The sequence below is a fragment of the Mesoplodon mirus genome, assembly GCF_964341445.2.
Source record: "Mesoplodon mirus genome assembly, chromosome: 7".
NCBI lineage: Eukaryota > Metazoa > Chordata > Mammalia > Artiodactyla > Ziphiidae > Mesoplodon > Mesoplodon mirus.
In genome coordinates, this window is record NC_138983.1 from 89,147,768 (window position 1) to 89,162,342 (window position 14,575).

Consider the following 14,575-nt stretch of genomic DNA (forward strand, 5'->3'; position numbering starts at 1 on the left):
AGAAATAAAACTTTGCATATATGGTCCAATGATTTTTGACAAGGGTGCCAAGATTATTCAATGGGGAAAGAGCAGTATTTTCAACAAATGATGCTGGGAAAGACTGCAAAAGAATTAATTTGAACTCTTATCTTACACCATGTATAAAAATTAACTCAAAGTGGATCAAAGACTTAAACAGAGTCTAAAACTATAAAACTTTTAGAGGAAAGCACAGGAGGAAAGCTTTATGACATTGGATTTGGCAATGCATTTTTGGATATGATACCAAAAGCATAGGCAGCAAAAGTAAAAATAGATAAATTCAACTATATCAAAAATTAAAACTTCAGTGAATCAAAGGACACAATAAACAGGGTGAAAGGCCATCTAGAGAATGGGAGAAAATAGTTGCAAATCACAAATCTGAAAAAGGGTTAATATGAAGAATATATAGAGAACTATAACTCAACAACAACAACAAAAAAGAACCCCCAAATAACTTGATCAAATATGGGCATAGAACTGGAATAGACATTTCTCCAAAGAAGATATATAAATGTCCAACAAGCATATAAAAAGATGCTCAACATTACTAGTCATTAGGGAAATGCAAATCAAAACCACAGTGAGATACCACCTCATACCCATTAGGATGGCTACTATCAAAAACAAACAAACAGCAACAGAAAATAACAAGTGTTGGCAAGGATGTAGAGTAGGGGAACACTTATGCACCGCTGAGAATGTAAAATGGTGCAGCTGATATGGAAAACAGTAGAGCGGCTTCTCAAACAATTTAGAATAAAATTATCATATGATCCAGCAAGTCCACTTCCGGGTATATACCCCAAAGAATTGAAAACAGGAACTTAAAGAGTTATTTGTACACTCATGTTTATAGTAGCATTATTCACAATTGCCAAAAGGTGGAAGCCACCCAAGTGCCCACTGACCGATGATTGGATAAGCAAAATGTGGTCCATCCATACAGTGGAATATGATTCAGTGTAGGAGGAAGGAAATTCTGACACATGCTACAACATGGATGAACCGTGAGGACATTATGTGAAATAAGTGTCACAAGAAAGCAAATTTTGTATGATTCCACTATGTGAGGTACATAAAGTAGTCAAGCTCATAGAAACAAAATAGAACGGGGGTTGCCAGGAGCTGGGGAAGGGGAAACGGGGAATTGTTCTTTAATGGGTACAGTTTCAGTTTTGCAAGATGAAAAATTCTGAGGCTGGTTGCACAACAATGTGAATAACTTACAACTACTGATCTGTACACTTAAAAGTGGTTAAGACGGTAAACTTTATAGGTATTTTACCACGATTTAAAAAATGGCTAAGATGAAGGGACTCACTCAACATCAGGATGCTGGCCCAGGGCAATGTCAGGGTTTGAACCCAAGTCTAATTCCAAAACTTGTACCTTTGATTTGTACCCTGTGATTTTCAGAGTAGAGAGTGATTTAATAATGAGAGAGGAGACAGGCAGGACCTAATATAGAAAACAAGTGCATTTTTTAAGGCTCCTGCATTGAAAATGTCTTTAAAAAGTATATAGTGAGTCCATAAAATATTGAGACGTTTAAACTTCTATTAACAATGACCATCTGCTCTGATGACCCCTGTGCTTTAAGGAAGCCTCCTCGGGAAGCTGACTTAGTTATGACATTGCCCTGAGGTTCACTGACATTGTCGCTGAGGTTCGACGTGTACCTGGAACCGTCCTTTGGAGCTAGGTTTCAACCTTGCATCACCTGGCACTGGGAAGCCCCATCTCAGACCATAACCTCCCACTCCCGGCCTTCCTTATCCTCTGTCTCGTCCTCTCCTTGAGTCACGTAGCCTTTGCTCCCTGTTTGCTCCCTATGGGTAATGCCCTATGCTCACCCAGCCTGGGCCCTGCTCAAGCTCACCAGCTCCTTCAAGTCCATCCCGGCCCCCAAACCCTCCTGCCACCCTCACACTTCTGTCCTGAGGCTGGCCCAGTGCCCTTTGGGCACCCCAGACAGCAGGTCCCTGCTCTCAGGCTTTTCATTCTACTTTGACAACAGCCTCCTAGGTCTTCACCTCCTGCACCTGCCTGCATCCTCCGTCTGCTTCTCCCGACCCTCCTCCATCCCTTTACACGGCGCCCTCTGCCCAGCAGGCCCACCTGTGCGGCTACATCCATGGGCTGATGGGCTCCTTGTGTCTGGTTTCTGGTTGGGTTCGGCCAATGGGGGGGTTAGAGATCAGAGCAGGGAGGAGAGAGCTTGGGGTACTTACTCCCCTGGCTTCCATTATCTGGGGCCACACAGCTTCCCTCAGAGGACTCTACCCAGCCCTCGGGGTCTCCGGGTCCCAGGAAATGCCCCTGCCCCTCACCCCTCAGCTCTGGGGGTGGGAACAGTCCTCACTCATACTAGCTCTGGGCCCTGCACTATCCTTTGAGGTTTCTCTGAGCTCTGCCCACTCCCTATGGAGTCCCTTCAGGAAACTCCCCTCCATCACTCCACACCCCTGTGAATGTGCCTTCAGCTCCCTGCCAGGACCTGGACTTCCCAGGCATGGCGAAGCTCCTAGATGGGAACTTCAAGCCGTCTCTTAGCTGCCAAGGGCCTCCGGGTGGTCCTGCCTTCATCCCACCCTGGTCTGGTCCCTCTCCTCAACCATCTCCTCTTCTGCATCCTCACCTTGACAGTGTAACTTCCGTCTAACCTGTGAACGTGCTCACCACCCCCCCGGCCTGGAAACACCGCCCCTTCCCCCTTCCTTTCCTTTATTGTCAAATGGCTTCAAGAGGTTCCTCTCCCGCTGGGTCCTCAACCCACTGCCATTGCCCTCGGGGGCCTCCTCGGGCTCTTGGCCTCCCTGTGACATGTGACACAGTTGTCAGAGAGAGGCACGTGGCCTGGTGGTTCAGGGGTTGGGGGAGCAGGGCAACGTGGTGGTTATTAGACTGGGCTCGAGTCCAGCTCTCCTACTTCCTAGCAGGGTGACCTTGGGCAAGTGACACCTCAGCTTCCTCATCTGTAAGGTAACAAAAGGACAGTCTTATAAGCTACTGCTGACGTATAAATGATATAATACATACTAAAGCACTTAGAAGAGAACATAGGGCAAATGGGAAATGTTCTCTATTATGAGCAAGAGGATGGGCTCTGGAGTTAGAAAGCCTTGAGTTCAAGTCCCACCTCTGCTACCTTCCAGCTGTGCAGCCTGGGGCACGGTTCTTTGCTTCTCTTTGGTTGCTCCCTGAGCAGCAAAAATGAGTTTGATAAGCTGGGCTTCGTAGGATTGACAAAAGGTACTGCTTGGTGACATGTTCAAAGGAGTGGGATAACATTTTTGAAATTAACTTGTGTGTGTGTTTGTGTGTGTGTGTGTGTGTGTTTTATCTATTTCTTTTAACCTTTTGGTTCTAGGCTATCCCATCCCCCAGCCCCATCCCCCAACTGCCTCCAGAAAGGGATGTAGTGCAGAAATAGTAAAAAAAAAAAAATGGGGTTTTCAAAAGAATAAGGATATGAGGAAACGGCCAGGCACTGGTGAGACGACGGGTCTGGGATTGGAAGGAAAGAAGAAGCTTCTCTGCTTCCCCGTCAGCTGGATCCTTCCTCCCCGGTCTCCCCGGGAGAGCCCTGTGGACCGGCAAGGCCTCAGGAGAGGCTGGTCCTGAAATCAGACTGCCCGAGCGTGGTGCCCAGTGCCCCAGCCTCCCTCTGTGACCTCAGGCAGGATACTCAGCCTATCTGTGCCTCAACGCCCTCATCTGTAAAGTGGGGCAAACAACATTAACCTCCTAAGGATGAAATGAGTTAATACACTCGAGAGTGAAAAGAACAGTACCTGGCACAAAGCAAGCTGTCTCTGTGATGAATACCCTCAGCCTGGCAGCAGCTCTCTGGCTCCCTCACCTCTCTGACTGCTTCCAGGTCTCCACGCCGGGCTCCTCTCCCCTCAGATGTCCGTTTCCTCCGCACTCTGTCCATGGGCTGGGGCCACTGTGCCACCCCCTCGATTCGCAGGTGTGTATTTCCAACCCCTGGTTCATCTCCAGACCCCAAACTGCCTGGCTGCTTCCGGGATGTTGAGGTGCTCACTCAACCAGTCCTGCTTCCTCCCCTGTTGGTAACGGTATTATCACCTGCCAGCTCATCCAGCCATCTTTCTCCGTGGCCTGTGGCATTGATCCTACTGATTCTTCCAGAAAGCTCTCAGACCAGTCCCAAAGCAACAGTCCAGTCAGGTGGTAGTATTAATGTGGTGGGCAGAATGGTCTCCCAAAGATGCCCATGCCCTGATCCCCAGAACCTGGGAATATGCTCCATGACGTGGCCAAAGGGTCTGTGACGATGTCAAGGTTACTAATCAGTGCTCTTAAAAGAGGGAGACTAAGGACTTCCCTGGTGTTGCAGTGGTTAAGAATCCGCCTGCCAATGCAAGAGACACGGGTTCGAGCCCTGGTCCGGGAAGATCCCACATGCCATGGAGCAACGAAGCCCGTGTGCCACAACTACCGAGCCTGCGCTCCAGAGCCCACGAGCCACAACTACTGAGCCCACGTGCCACAACTACTGAATCCGCGTGCCTAGAGCCTGTGCTCCACAACAAGAGAAGCCACTGCAATGAGAAGCCCGTGCACCGCAACAAAGAGTAAACCTCGCTCGCTGCAACTAGAGAAAGCCTGTGCTCAGCAACGAAGACCAAACCCAGCCAAAAACTTTTTAAAAATTTTTTAAAAAGTGGGAGACTATCCTGGGTTATCCAGGTGGGACTAATTGAACTCCACCAGTCCTTATAAGCAGAGAACTTACTCTGGCTGGATTGGAGAGATAAGTGGTGTTTCTTGCTGGGCCCCCACTTAACAGCCCCAATGCTCCTCTTCCTGGGAAAGCACCAGGTCAACGTTTCCTCTTTACCCAAATCCCCCCCTAGATGGCAACACCTCAGTCTGTTGCATGAATGAGGATCACAAGAACATTCATCTCACATTTCACTGACAACCCCCATTCTCGATTCCACAGGGTGGAATTTCCCTAGCTTAGTCAATTATCTTGTTATCTCAGTTAACTAAGAATTTCTAATTTAGATATTAGATGTTCCCAAAGCTAAATTTACACTCAAAAAGTGAAGCTTCTGTTTTTAGAAGCTTGAGTCAGCTCAGTCTGAAATTCAGCCCCACCTACCCCGTCTAGCTGTGTGACTTGGGCCAGTTCCTTAACCTTTCTGAGTCCCATGTCCATGTCATCAAATGAGGATAATAATGATAATAGTAGTTCTCACCCGCACAGGATTTGTTTTGTGGATATAATTCTATAAATATATATACAGAACATACATAGATGATGTATAAAGCCATGTGAGATGCAGTAAGTAGTCCATAAATGTATGCTGTAGCTGTTTGCATTATGTATGCTATTCAAAAGATTATGATCTTTCTTTCATCTCACATCCATCAGAATGGCTAGTATAAAAAAAAAAAAGGGAAATAACAAGTGTTGGTGAGGACGCAGGGAAAGTGGAACCCTTGTGCCCTGTTGTGAGAATGTAACTTGGTGCAGCCACTATGGAAAACAGCATGGCAGTTCCTGAAACAATTAAAAATAAAATTATCATATGATCCAGCAAGTCTACTTTTGGGTATATATCCCAAAGAACTGAAAGCAGGGCCTTGAAGAGATATTTATACACCCATGTTCATAGCATTGTTTGCAACAGCCAAAAGGTGGAAACAACCCAAGTGTCCATCAGTAGATGAATGAATAAACAAAATGTGGTGAATCCACACAATGGAATATTATTCAGCCTTAAAAAAGGAAGGAAATTCGGACACATGCTACAGCATGGATGAACATGGACATTATACTCAGTGAAAGGATATTATACTCAGTGAAAGAAGCCAGTCATGAAAAGACAAATACTGTTATGATTCTACTTATATGAGATACCCAGAGTAGCCAAGGTCATAGAGACAGAAAGCAGAACGGTGGTTGCTGGGGGCTGGGATGGGGGGACAAGGGGAGTTGTTGTTTCATGGGTGCAGTTTCAGTTCTGCAAGATTCAAAGAGTTCTGGAGATGGATGGGGGTGATGGCTGCACAACAGTGTGAATATATTTAATGCCACTGAACTGCACACTTAATAAAAGTGGTTAAGATGGTAAATTTTATGTTATGCATATCTTACCACAATAAAAAAAATGAGAAAAATGAGATCACGATCTAGCCCTTTCCTCTGAACTTTTTCCTCTTGGAAGCCCTCCATCTGCTGGTGAGAAACTAGTCCCATCAATTGCTGTGCTGGGTACTGACCAATGAAATCAGCCGCCAGTTCCCAAACAGGGGACAAAACATTCCCTGAGGACTGGTGAGACCAAACAGGTGAACCCCCAGAGCAAGGAGCACTTGGGGAGAAGCCAGGGGTGAGGTGGGGGTGAGGGGGGAGGATGGGAGCACGACCCAGGCAGGAGGACAAGCGCGATGCAGATGGGGAGCCAGCAAGTGCACCCTCCCAGGCCTGTTTCAGTCCGTGGATTTCCCCAGAGAGAGTCCACCTGTCACCTTATGTCTCAAAATGCAGGTGTTCGCTTAGAATAAGAGAAATGTGAATTAAAATGACACAGGTACCATACTTCACCCCGTAGATCAGTGAAGATCCAATGGGGGGTCAGCACCCTAGGCTGGGGAGGGAGTGGGAGACGGGCGTCCACTGCTGGCAGGACACCACATCCAGAAACCTCTGGTGGACAATTTGGCCATGCCCATCAGAGTTACAGCTGTATGTGTCCTTTGACAGAGCAGACATACCTGCACGTCCGTGAAATGATGCAAATAATAGGAGAATCCCAACAGCCTTGTTTAATAATAATAAACAAGATTATGGTGTAGGCTATGGTTCTTTTCTGAGAGGGAGCCCAGAACTGGCAGGGGCCAGGAAAAGGGACGAGAGTCATCCGGCTGGATGGGATCTGGGGTGTGTGTATGAGATCAGTCTGGCTTCACGACCCTCAGATCCCACGCTAGAAGGGCTGACACAGGCTGGAGAGATGGCTCCACCCATGAGAAAGGAGATGGCTGGCAGGACACTGATCACCGAGGGTGAGGGGTGGACACCAGCATTTCATCCCCCTGTCATGTCTGTTCTTTCTTTTTCTCTTCCATCTCCACCCTCGTAGCTGCAGCCCTGCGCTGACTTGGGCTGTCCTAGAGCTCAGTCTTCTAGGGATCCTGGGACTTCCCCAGGGTGGGACTGGGGGAGTCCCTGGGGAGGGGGAGGGTCAGTCAGCCCTTCATTGTTTACCCTTCGCTTCTCTTTTCCTCAAAACAAAGTTTATTGAAAGAATACACACACACACACACACACACACACACACAAGCAGGAGTTCTGCTGATCAAGAACGGAGAGGGAGGGAGCACTGATGGTGGGGTTCTCAAAGTGTGGTCCTGGAGCCAACTCCAGGGGACTCCATTCCCCCCACCTGAACCTGGGGAGCATATAAATGTGAAGATTCCTGGGCCTTACCCCAAACCCACTGGGTCAGAATGCCTAGGAGTTCATGTTGAACAACCACTCTTAAACATACGGAAAATCCAACAACCACTGGCTTTGGTGTTTCTTCATTCTGGAAGAACTGAGTCCCTTTCTCAGCAGAGTTTAAATAACAGCCACATCCAACTCTAAAGATTACAGTTTACAAGGCACATCAAATCATATAAATTATAACTTGCAAGGTTTAGCTGTGAAATGAGCAAGGCTGAGGCTTTTGAGCCGTGTAAAATGGGAGAGGGGAGATTGTGAATAGAGCTCCTGATGGCTCGCCTGCACACAGCAGCTGGGATGTTCACTGGCAGGTCTCCCCCTTGTTTACAATCCTTCAAGCCTTCTTCCCACTGCTTTCAGATAAAGATCAAAACCCTTATGGTGACATGAAGGAGGCCGACTTGTCCCTTAGCCCTCCTCCTTCCCACTCTGACTTCTGGACGCCCTGGTTTTCTCTCAGTCCCTTGGGTTCACAATATGCTCTTCCACCCCAGGGCCCTTGCACATGCCATTCCCTTCTCCTTTTGTCTAGTTAAGTCCTCCTTGTCTTCCATATTCCTTTCCTTTACAGCCCCAATGTTGGAATGGAATTAGTCACACCTTTGTGGGATCATTTGACTTATTTCTCTCTCTCCTGGCAGCTTCCTGATGGCAGGGACCATGTCCAGTTCTGCCATCACTGTACCCCTAGACTTGGCTCGGTGCTGAGGCTCTGGGTAAATACTGTGCAATGAATGAGTGATAGCAACAGTTATCACTGTTGACTATAAACAGTTCTCACTAGCCTGGCTATAAACAGGCTTCCTATTGCCTTAGGGAACCAAACTCCTTACAGGATATAGAAAAAAGTCTGGAGGGTAAAACCCTGCAAATATCAATATTGATTTTTCCCTGAGCCAAATGATTACAAGTGACTTTTATTTTCTTCCTTATATTTTCCTTTCTCCCAATTTTTAAAAACAAGAAGCATGTAACTACCTTCCATTATCGGAAAGAGTAAATGATGTCAAAATACTACGATACCAATAGTCAAAACAACATGTCAGCCTTGCTGATGAGTAGAAATCTTTAGAAGCATGACTGCCTATTCTTTAGGATTGATCCAAGCAAATAAAACAATCTTTTTTATTTGCTAGATGTAACCTCTGGGTAAATGCAATGATGGCTTTTTAGTAATATAAATCCCTGAATTTTTTTTTTTTTTTTTCGGTACGCGGGCCTCTCACTGTTGTGGCCTCTCCTGTTGCAGAGCTCAGGCTCCGGACACGCTGGCTCAGCGGCCATGGCTCATGGGCCCAGCTGCTCCGCGGCATGTGGGATATTCCCGGACCGGGGCACGAACCCGTGTCCCTTGTATCGGCAGGCGGACTCTCAACCACTTTGCCACCAGGGAAGCCTAGTGACGTATTTCATAAGCTAAGTCCGAGGAGCAGTAAGCAGTCAATTATTTCTATACAATGAATGCAACTCAATTTCTGTCTAGTTAATAACTGTCCTCATTAGTTCCCTTTTCCAAATGGCTTATTAATGTCAGTGGATCCTCATCTCAACCCTGTGCACCTCTGAGGATTCTTCTCAGTCTCTGTTTTAGGAGACCATAATAATGATCATTGTGTCATTCACTGAGCACCACATGCCAGGCTCTTTCTATGCATTTCTCACTTAATCCTCAGAATAACCCTGTGAGGTAAGAGGTTTACAGACAGGGAAAAGGAGCTCAGAGTGATTAAGTAATTTGGTTGAAGTCACTCAGCCACAAAGTAGCCTAATGAGATTCAAACCCAGCTCTGTCTATCTCCAAAGCCTGTGCTTTTAAAAATTACTACAGTTTTCTAATATCATAGGCCGGTTCAAAACAGAGATCTCTGTCTCTACTTTAGCCAGACAGGAAATAAAACTACCCCAAATCTATGCCTTGTTAGCATAAAGAAGAAACTACAGTTCTTCTTCTTCTTCTTTTTCCTCCCACTTTGCACACTGAACAGATGTTCTGTGTCCTTGAAGGGAGACCATATCATGGAGGAGAATCTCACGGGGACGTTCATGGAGTTATCTTTAAATCTGTTGCGTTTACAATAAACATTCTCAGAAAACTAGGAATAAAGGGGGAAATTTCTCACTTGGTAAGAACATGTATAAATACCCTACAGCTAACCTCGTACTTAACGGTTAAAGACTGACTTTTTTCCCCTAAGGTCAGGAACAAGTGAATATAAGGATTTATACACTGCTCTTGTTCAGCAGAGTCCTGGAAGTCTTAACCAGGGAAATAAAGCAAGGAAAAGAAGATTCAAGGCATTCACATCTCCTTTTCTGAAAGGAGAAATAAAATTGTTCTTATTTGCAGATGACATGATTGTTTATGTATAAAATCCCAAGAAATCTACAAAAGCCCTTATATAAGAAAGTGCAGTTAAGGTTCCAAGATACCAAGAAGCATACAAAAATCAACTGTATTTCTATATACTGTCAATGAACATGTGGACACCAAAATTAAAAATATAATACCATTTACAATCACTCAAAAAAAAAAAAAGAGAGATATACTTAAGTGTAAATCTAACAAAACATGTTCAGGACTCGTATGCTGAAAACTACAAAACACTCATGAGAGACACTGAATAAATGGAGAAATATACCATGATCATGAATTGGAAGACAATGTAGGAGTATATCAATTATTCTCACATTGTTATATAGGATTAAACACAATTCCAATCAAAATTACAGCATGATATTTTGTATATACAGACAGGCTTACACTAAAATGTAAATGGAAAGGCAAAGGAACTAGAATAGGTTAAAAAATTTTTTTAAAGAAAAGTGGGAGGAATCACTCTACCTGATTTAAGACTTACATAGCGACAGTAATCAAGGCTATGTCATAATGGTAGATCCATTATGACAAATAGATCCATGAAACATAATAGGGAACTAAGAAGTAGCCCCCATAGAAAGTATGGCCAGATTATTTTTGACAAACTTGCAAAAGCAATTCAATGGAGAAAGGATAGTCTTTTCAACAAATGGTTCTGGAACAACTAAATATCCACATGCAAGAAAAATGAACTTTGACCTAAATCTCACATCATAAACGACAGTGAACCCAAAATGGTTCATAGATTTAAACATAAAACTATAAAACACTTAGAAGAAAACATAAGAGAAAATCCTCAGGGTCAGGGACCTGGTGGCATGTTCTTAGACATGACACTAAAAGCATGATCTATAAAAGAAAAAATAACTACCTGGACTTCATCAAAAGTTAAAGCTTTTGCTCTGTGAAATACTCTGCTAAGAGAATGAAAAGACAAGCTACGGATGGGAGAAAATATTTGCAAACCATCTATCTGACAAGGGACTCATATCTAAAATACATAAAGAATTCTCAAAACTCAATGGTAAAAAAATTAACAATTCGATTAGAGACACTTAAAAGATATGAAGAGATATTTCACTGAAGAGGATATGCAGAAGGCAAACACGTACATGAAAAGACATTTAACATCACTATCGATTTGGGAAATGCAAGTTAAGACTATGATGAGATACCACTACACACTTACTAAAACAGCTAAAATGAAAAACAGTGTTTATGCTAACTGCTGGTGAGGATGTGTCTCATCCATTGCTGGTGGAAATGAAAAATGGTACAGCCATGTTGGATAAGTCTGGCAGTTTCTTTACAAACCGAATCTATATAAACACATATGTTAATCCATGCAATCATACTCCTGAGCATTTATCACAGAGAAATAAAAACTTATGTTCACACAAAAACCTGTATACAAATGTTTATAGTACATTTATTTGTAATAGCCCCAAATGGAAACAAAATGTCCTTCAAAAAGTGAATAGTTAAACATAGGTGATACGTCCATACCGTGGACTATTACTCAGCAATAAAAGAACAAGCTAATAACCTAAATGGATGTCAAGGGCATTACAATGACTAAAAAAAAAAAAAAAATCAATCGCAAAGGTCATAGATAAATGATGAAAATTATAGAGACGGAGAACAGATTAGTGGTTTTCAGAGCGTGGGGACGATGGTGGGAGGAGGAATTGTGACTATAAAAGGAGCATCACAAGGGACATCTCTGATGATGGAATACTCCTATATCCTGAGGGCCACACCCAAATCCACACGTGGTAAAATGGCACAGGACTCCACACATGCTTCGTGCCATTCTCTCTACCATTTGTGCATCTATAATTATTTCAAAATAAAGTTTAAAAAACTCTGTTGAGTGAAGTCTGAGAGTGGTCTGCCTTTCACAGTCCTAAAGGGATTCCATTGCATTTCTCTTTCTGCTTCAATATTTTAATCCCTTTCAAAATTTTAAAAGGCTCAAAGCCACTGTTTTTATAATTCCTTACTTACAATTTCTTCCAACTTCCTTGGCTGTCAATGAGCTGGGACTGTGGACCAAGCCACAGCTAATTCAGAGAATGGAATGAAATGAAGTGAGAGAGCGCTGAGGCCAGCCCAGGGCTTACCCTGATTTACTGCTTGGAGGTACGGGGGCGGGGGAGGGCTCTGAGGGGCCCGTAGTCTCCAGAAGCTCTGGAAAGGGCGAGAGGCCATTGCTCAAGCTGGGCACTTCAGGTGGCCGTGGCTGCCAGACGCGGAGCAGGTGAAGGTCAAGCATCAGCTCTAAGCCCACCTTCCAAACCGCGCCATCAGGGTGGGACACTGCACACACAGTCAGCAAAGGACACAGGGCCCATCGCACTTTGCACTGTGCTCATTCTTACCACATGTGCCAGGGAGACCCAGCACATGCCGGGATTGGTTATTGGTGGCACACCGAGGAAGGCTGGGACTGTTAGCCAGAGGCTGTGCTTTACAAGAGACTGGAGTCCACAGAACAGTAAAGACTTTTGGTGGTGTGAGGGGTAGGGAGGGTCGGGGACTGGCTAGGAAGAGGTCTTACCTCTAAAACAAGGTCTGAATTTTCATGCCTTCCAATCGTAGTGCTTTTATTCAGGACAAAATAGCCTTCTGCACTCTTTAGATAGGCTTTCATATTCTCTGCTTTCCCTATAAAAGGTTTTCAGAAAACAATTTTGTTAGAAAAATACAGTCCTCTAATTATTCAATGTCATATTTAGAATGAATGGAATACACCATAATGTCCACAGGAGAAGTCAGCAGAGGTAGGAGTGGATAGCTGGATTTAACAATGATCACAATGATAATTCCGCACATTTTTAAGACTGTCCTTTTAACAGTGATAGCCGGCATAGATGAGCTTGCTTCTGATCACAAGAGGACATCCTTTATGTAATTCAGAGCACAAACAAGCAATAGCAAAAAAAAAAAAAAAAAAAAAAAAAATCTGAATTCCACTGATAACCACTCTCCACCTCCCATTAAGCTTAGTTTGGGGTTAGTTATCTGACAGAATCAAATACTCAGTGTTACTAACCCACCACTTACTAGCTCTGTGACTCTGGGTGATTTACTTATTCTCTCTCTATGCCTCTGTTTCCTCATCTGTAAAATGGGGCTAATAATACTCTGTATCCCAAAGAGTTTTGTGAGGATTAAATGTGAAGCATCTAGAATGGTGATTGCTACACTAAACACCCATTTGTCCTACTGTGATTGTGACTGTTATTAATCTTGGGCTTCTGAACTTTGACTCAAGAAACCCCAACTTCTACAGAGCTTCTTAAAGTGTGGAAGAGTCAGTCATCAAGGAAATGGGCATTAGAAGATACTTTCTTTTTAAGTCACCGCATTCCTTCATATATTTAGGTTGAAAAAAAATGATTTCCAAAGACAAGATTATAGCTTGGCTGTACGGTCAAGACTCTGTACGTATCTTTTCCTGGCATTTTATTAGGAAAATGTCAAACACACAGAAAAGTTGAAAGAAGTGGATGGTGAACTTCTATAGAACCACCACCCAGATTCTACAATCAACATTTTGCTCTATTTGCTTTATCACATATCTACCCATCTATACATTTTATATTTTAATGCATTTCAAAGTAAATCCTATACATGGTTTTAAAATTTATTTATTAATTTTTGGCTGTGTTGGGTCTTCGTTTCTGCGCGAGGGCTTTCCCTAGTTGTGGCAAGCGGGGGCCACTCTTCATCGCGGTGCGCGGGCCTCTCACTATCGCGGCCTCTCTTGTTGTGGAGCACAAGCTCAGTAATTGTGGCTCGCGGGCCTAGTTGCTCCGCGGCACGTGGGATCTTCCCAGACCAGGGCTCGAACCCATGTGCCCTGTATTAGCAGGCAGATTCTCAACCACTTCGCCACCAGGGAAGCCCTATACATGTTTTTTATTTATTTATTTATTTATTTATTTATTTATTTATTTATTTAAATTTTTTTTTTTTTTTTTTTTGCGGTACGCGGGCCTCTCACTGTTGTGGCCTCTCCCGTTGCGGAGCACAGGCTCCGGACGCACAGGCTCAGAGGCCATGGCTCACGGGCCCAGCCGCTCCGCAGCATGTGGGATCCTCCAAGACCGGGGCACGAACCCGTGTCCCCTGCATCAGCAGGCGGACTCTCAACCACTGTGCCACCACGGAAGCCCATATATACATGTTTTTTAAAACATAAAAATTTCAGTGACTTCAGCTGGTTCCAAGATGTTGATGATAATTCACATGATATTTGAATTCTGATCCATCTCAGTGCCATGTCAAAGATAGCCTCTTTTCTTTCTTTTCCTTTTTTTTTTTTTTGGCTCTGTTGGGTCTTCGTTGCTGCATGCGGGCTTTCTCTAGTTGCGGCGAGCGGAGGCTACTCTTCCTCACAGTGCGCAGGCTTCTCACTGCGGTGGCTTCTCCTGTTGTGGAGCATGGGCTCCTGGTGTGCAGGCTTCAGTAGTTGAAGCACGTGGGCTCAGTAGTTGCGGCACTAGGGCCCTAGTTGTGGCTCGCTGGCTCTAGAGTGCAGGCTCAGTAGTTGTGGTGCACTGGCTTAGTTGCTCCGAGGCATGTGGGATCTTCCTGGACCAGGGCTCGAACCCGTGTCCCCTGCATTGGCAGGCAGATTCTTAACTGCTGAGCCACCAGGAAAGTCCCCAAAGTCTCTT

At 44.5% G+C, this 14,575-nt stretch overlaps 1 protein-coding gene across 1 annotated transcript in view; it reads right to left on the minus strand.

Annotated features, from left to right (window-relative positions):
• LOC309808863 (forkhead-associated domain-containing protein 1-like) overlaps positions 1-12,543 on the minus strand; it is a gene marked incomplete at both ends in the record, with an annotated part of 86,468 nt that extends 73,925 nt beyond the window's left edge. The window contains one exon of the mRNA XM_082629440.1: positions 12,451-12,543. Coding sequence (XP_082485566.1) covers positions 12,451-12,543 — 93 coding nt within the window. The remainder of the gene's footprint in view (positions 1-12,450) is intronic.
• Between the last annotated feature and the right edge of the window lie 2,032 nt (positions 12,544-14,575).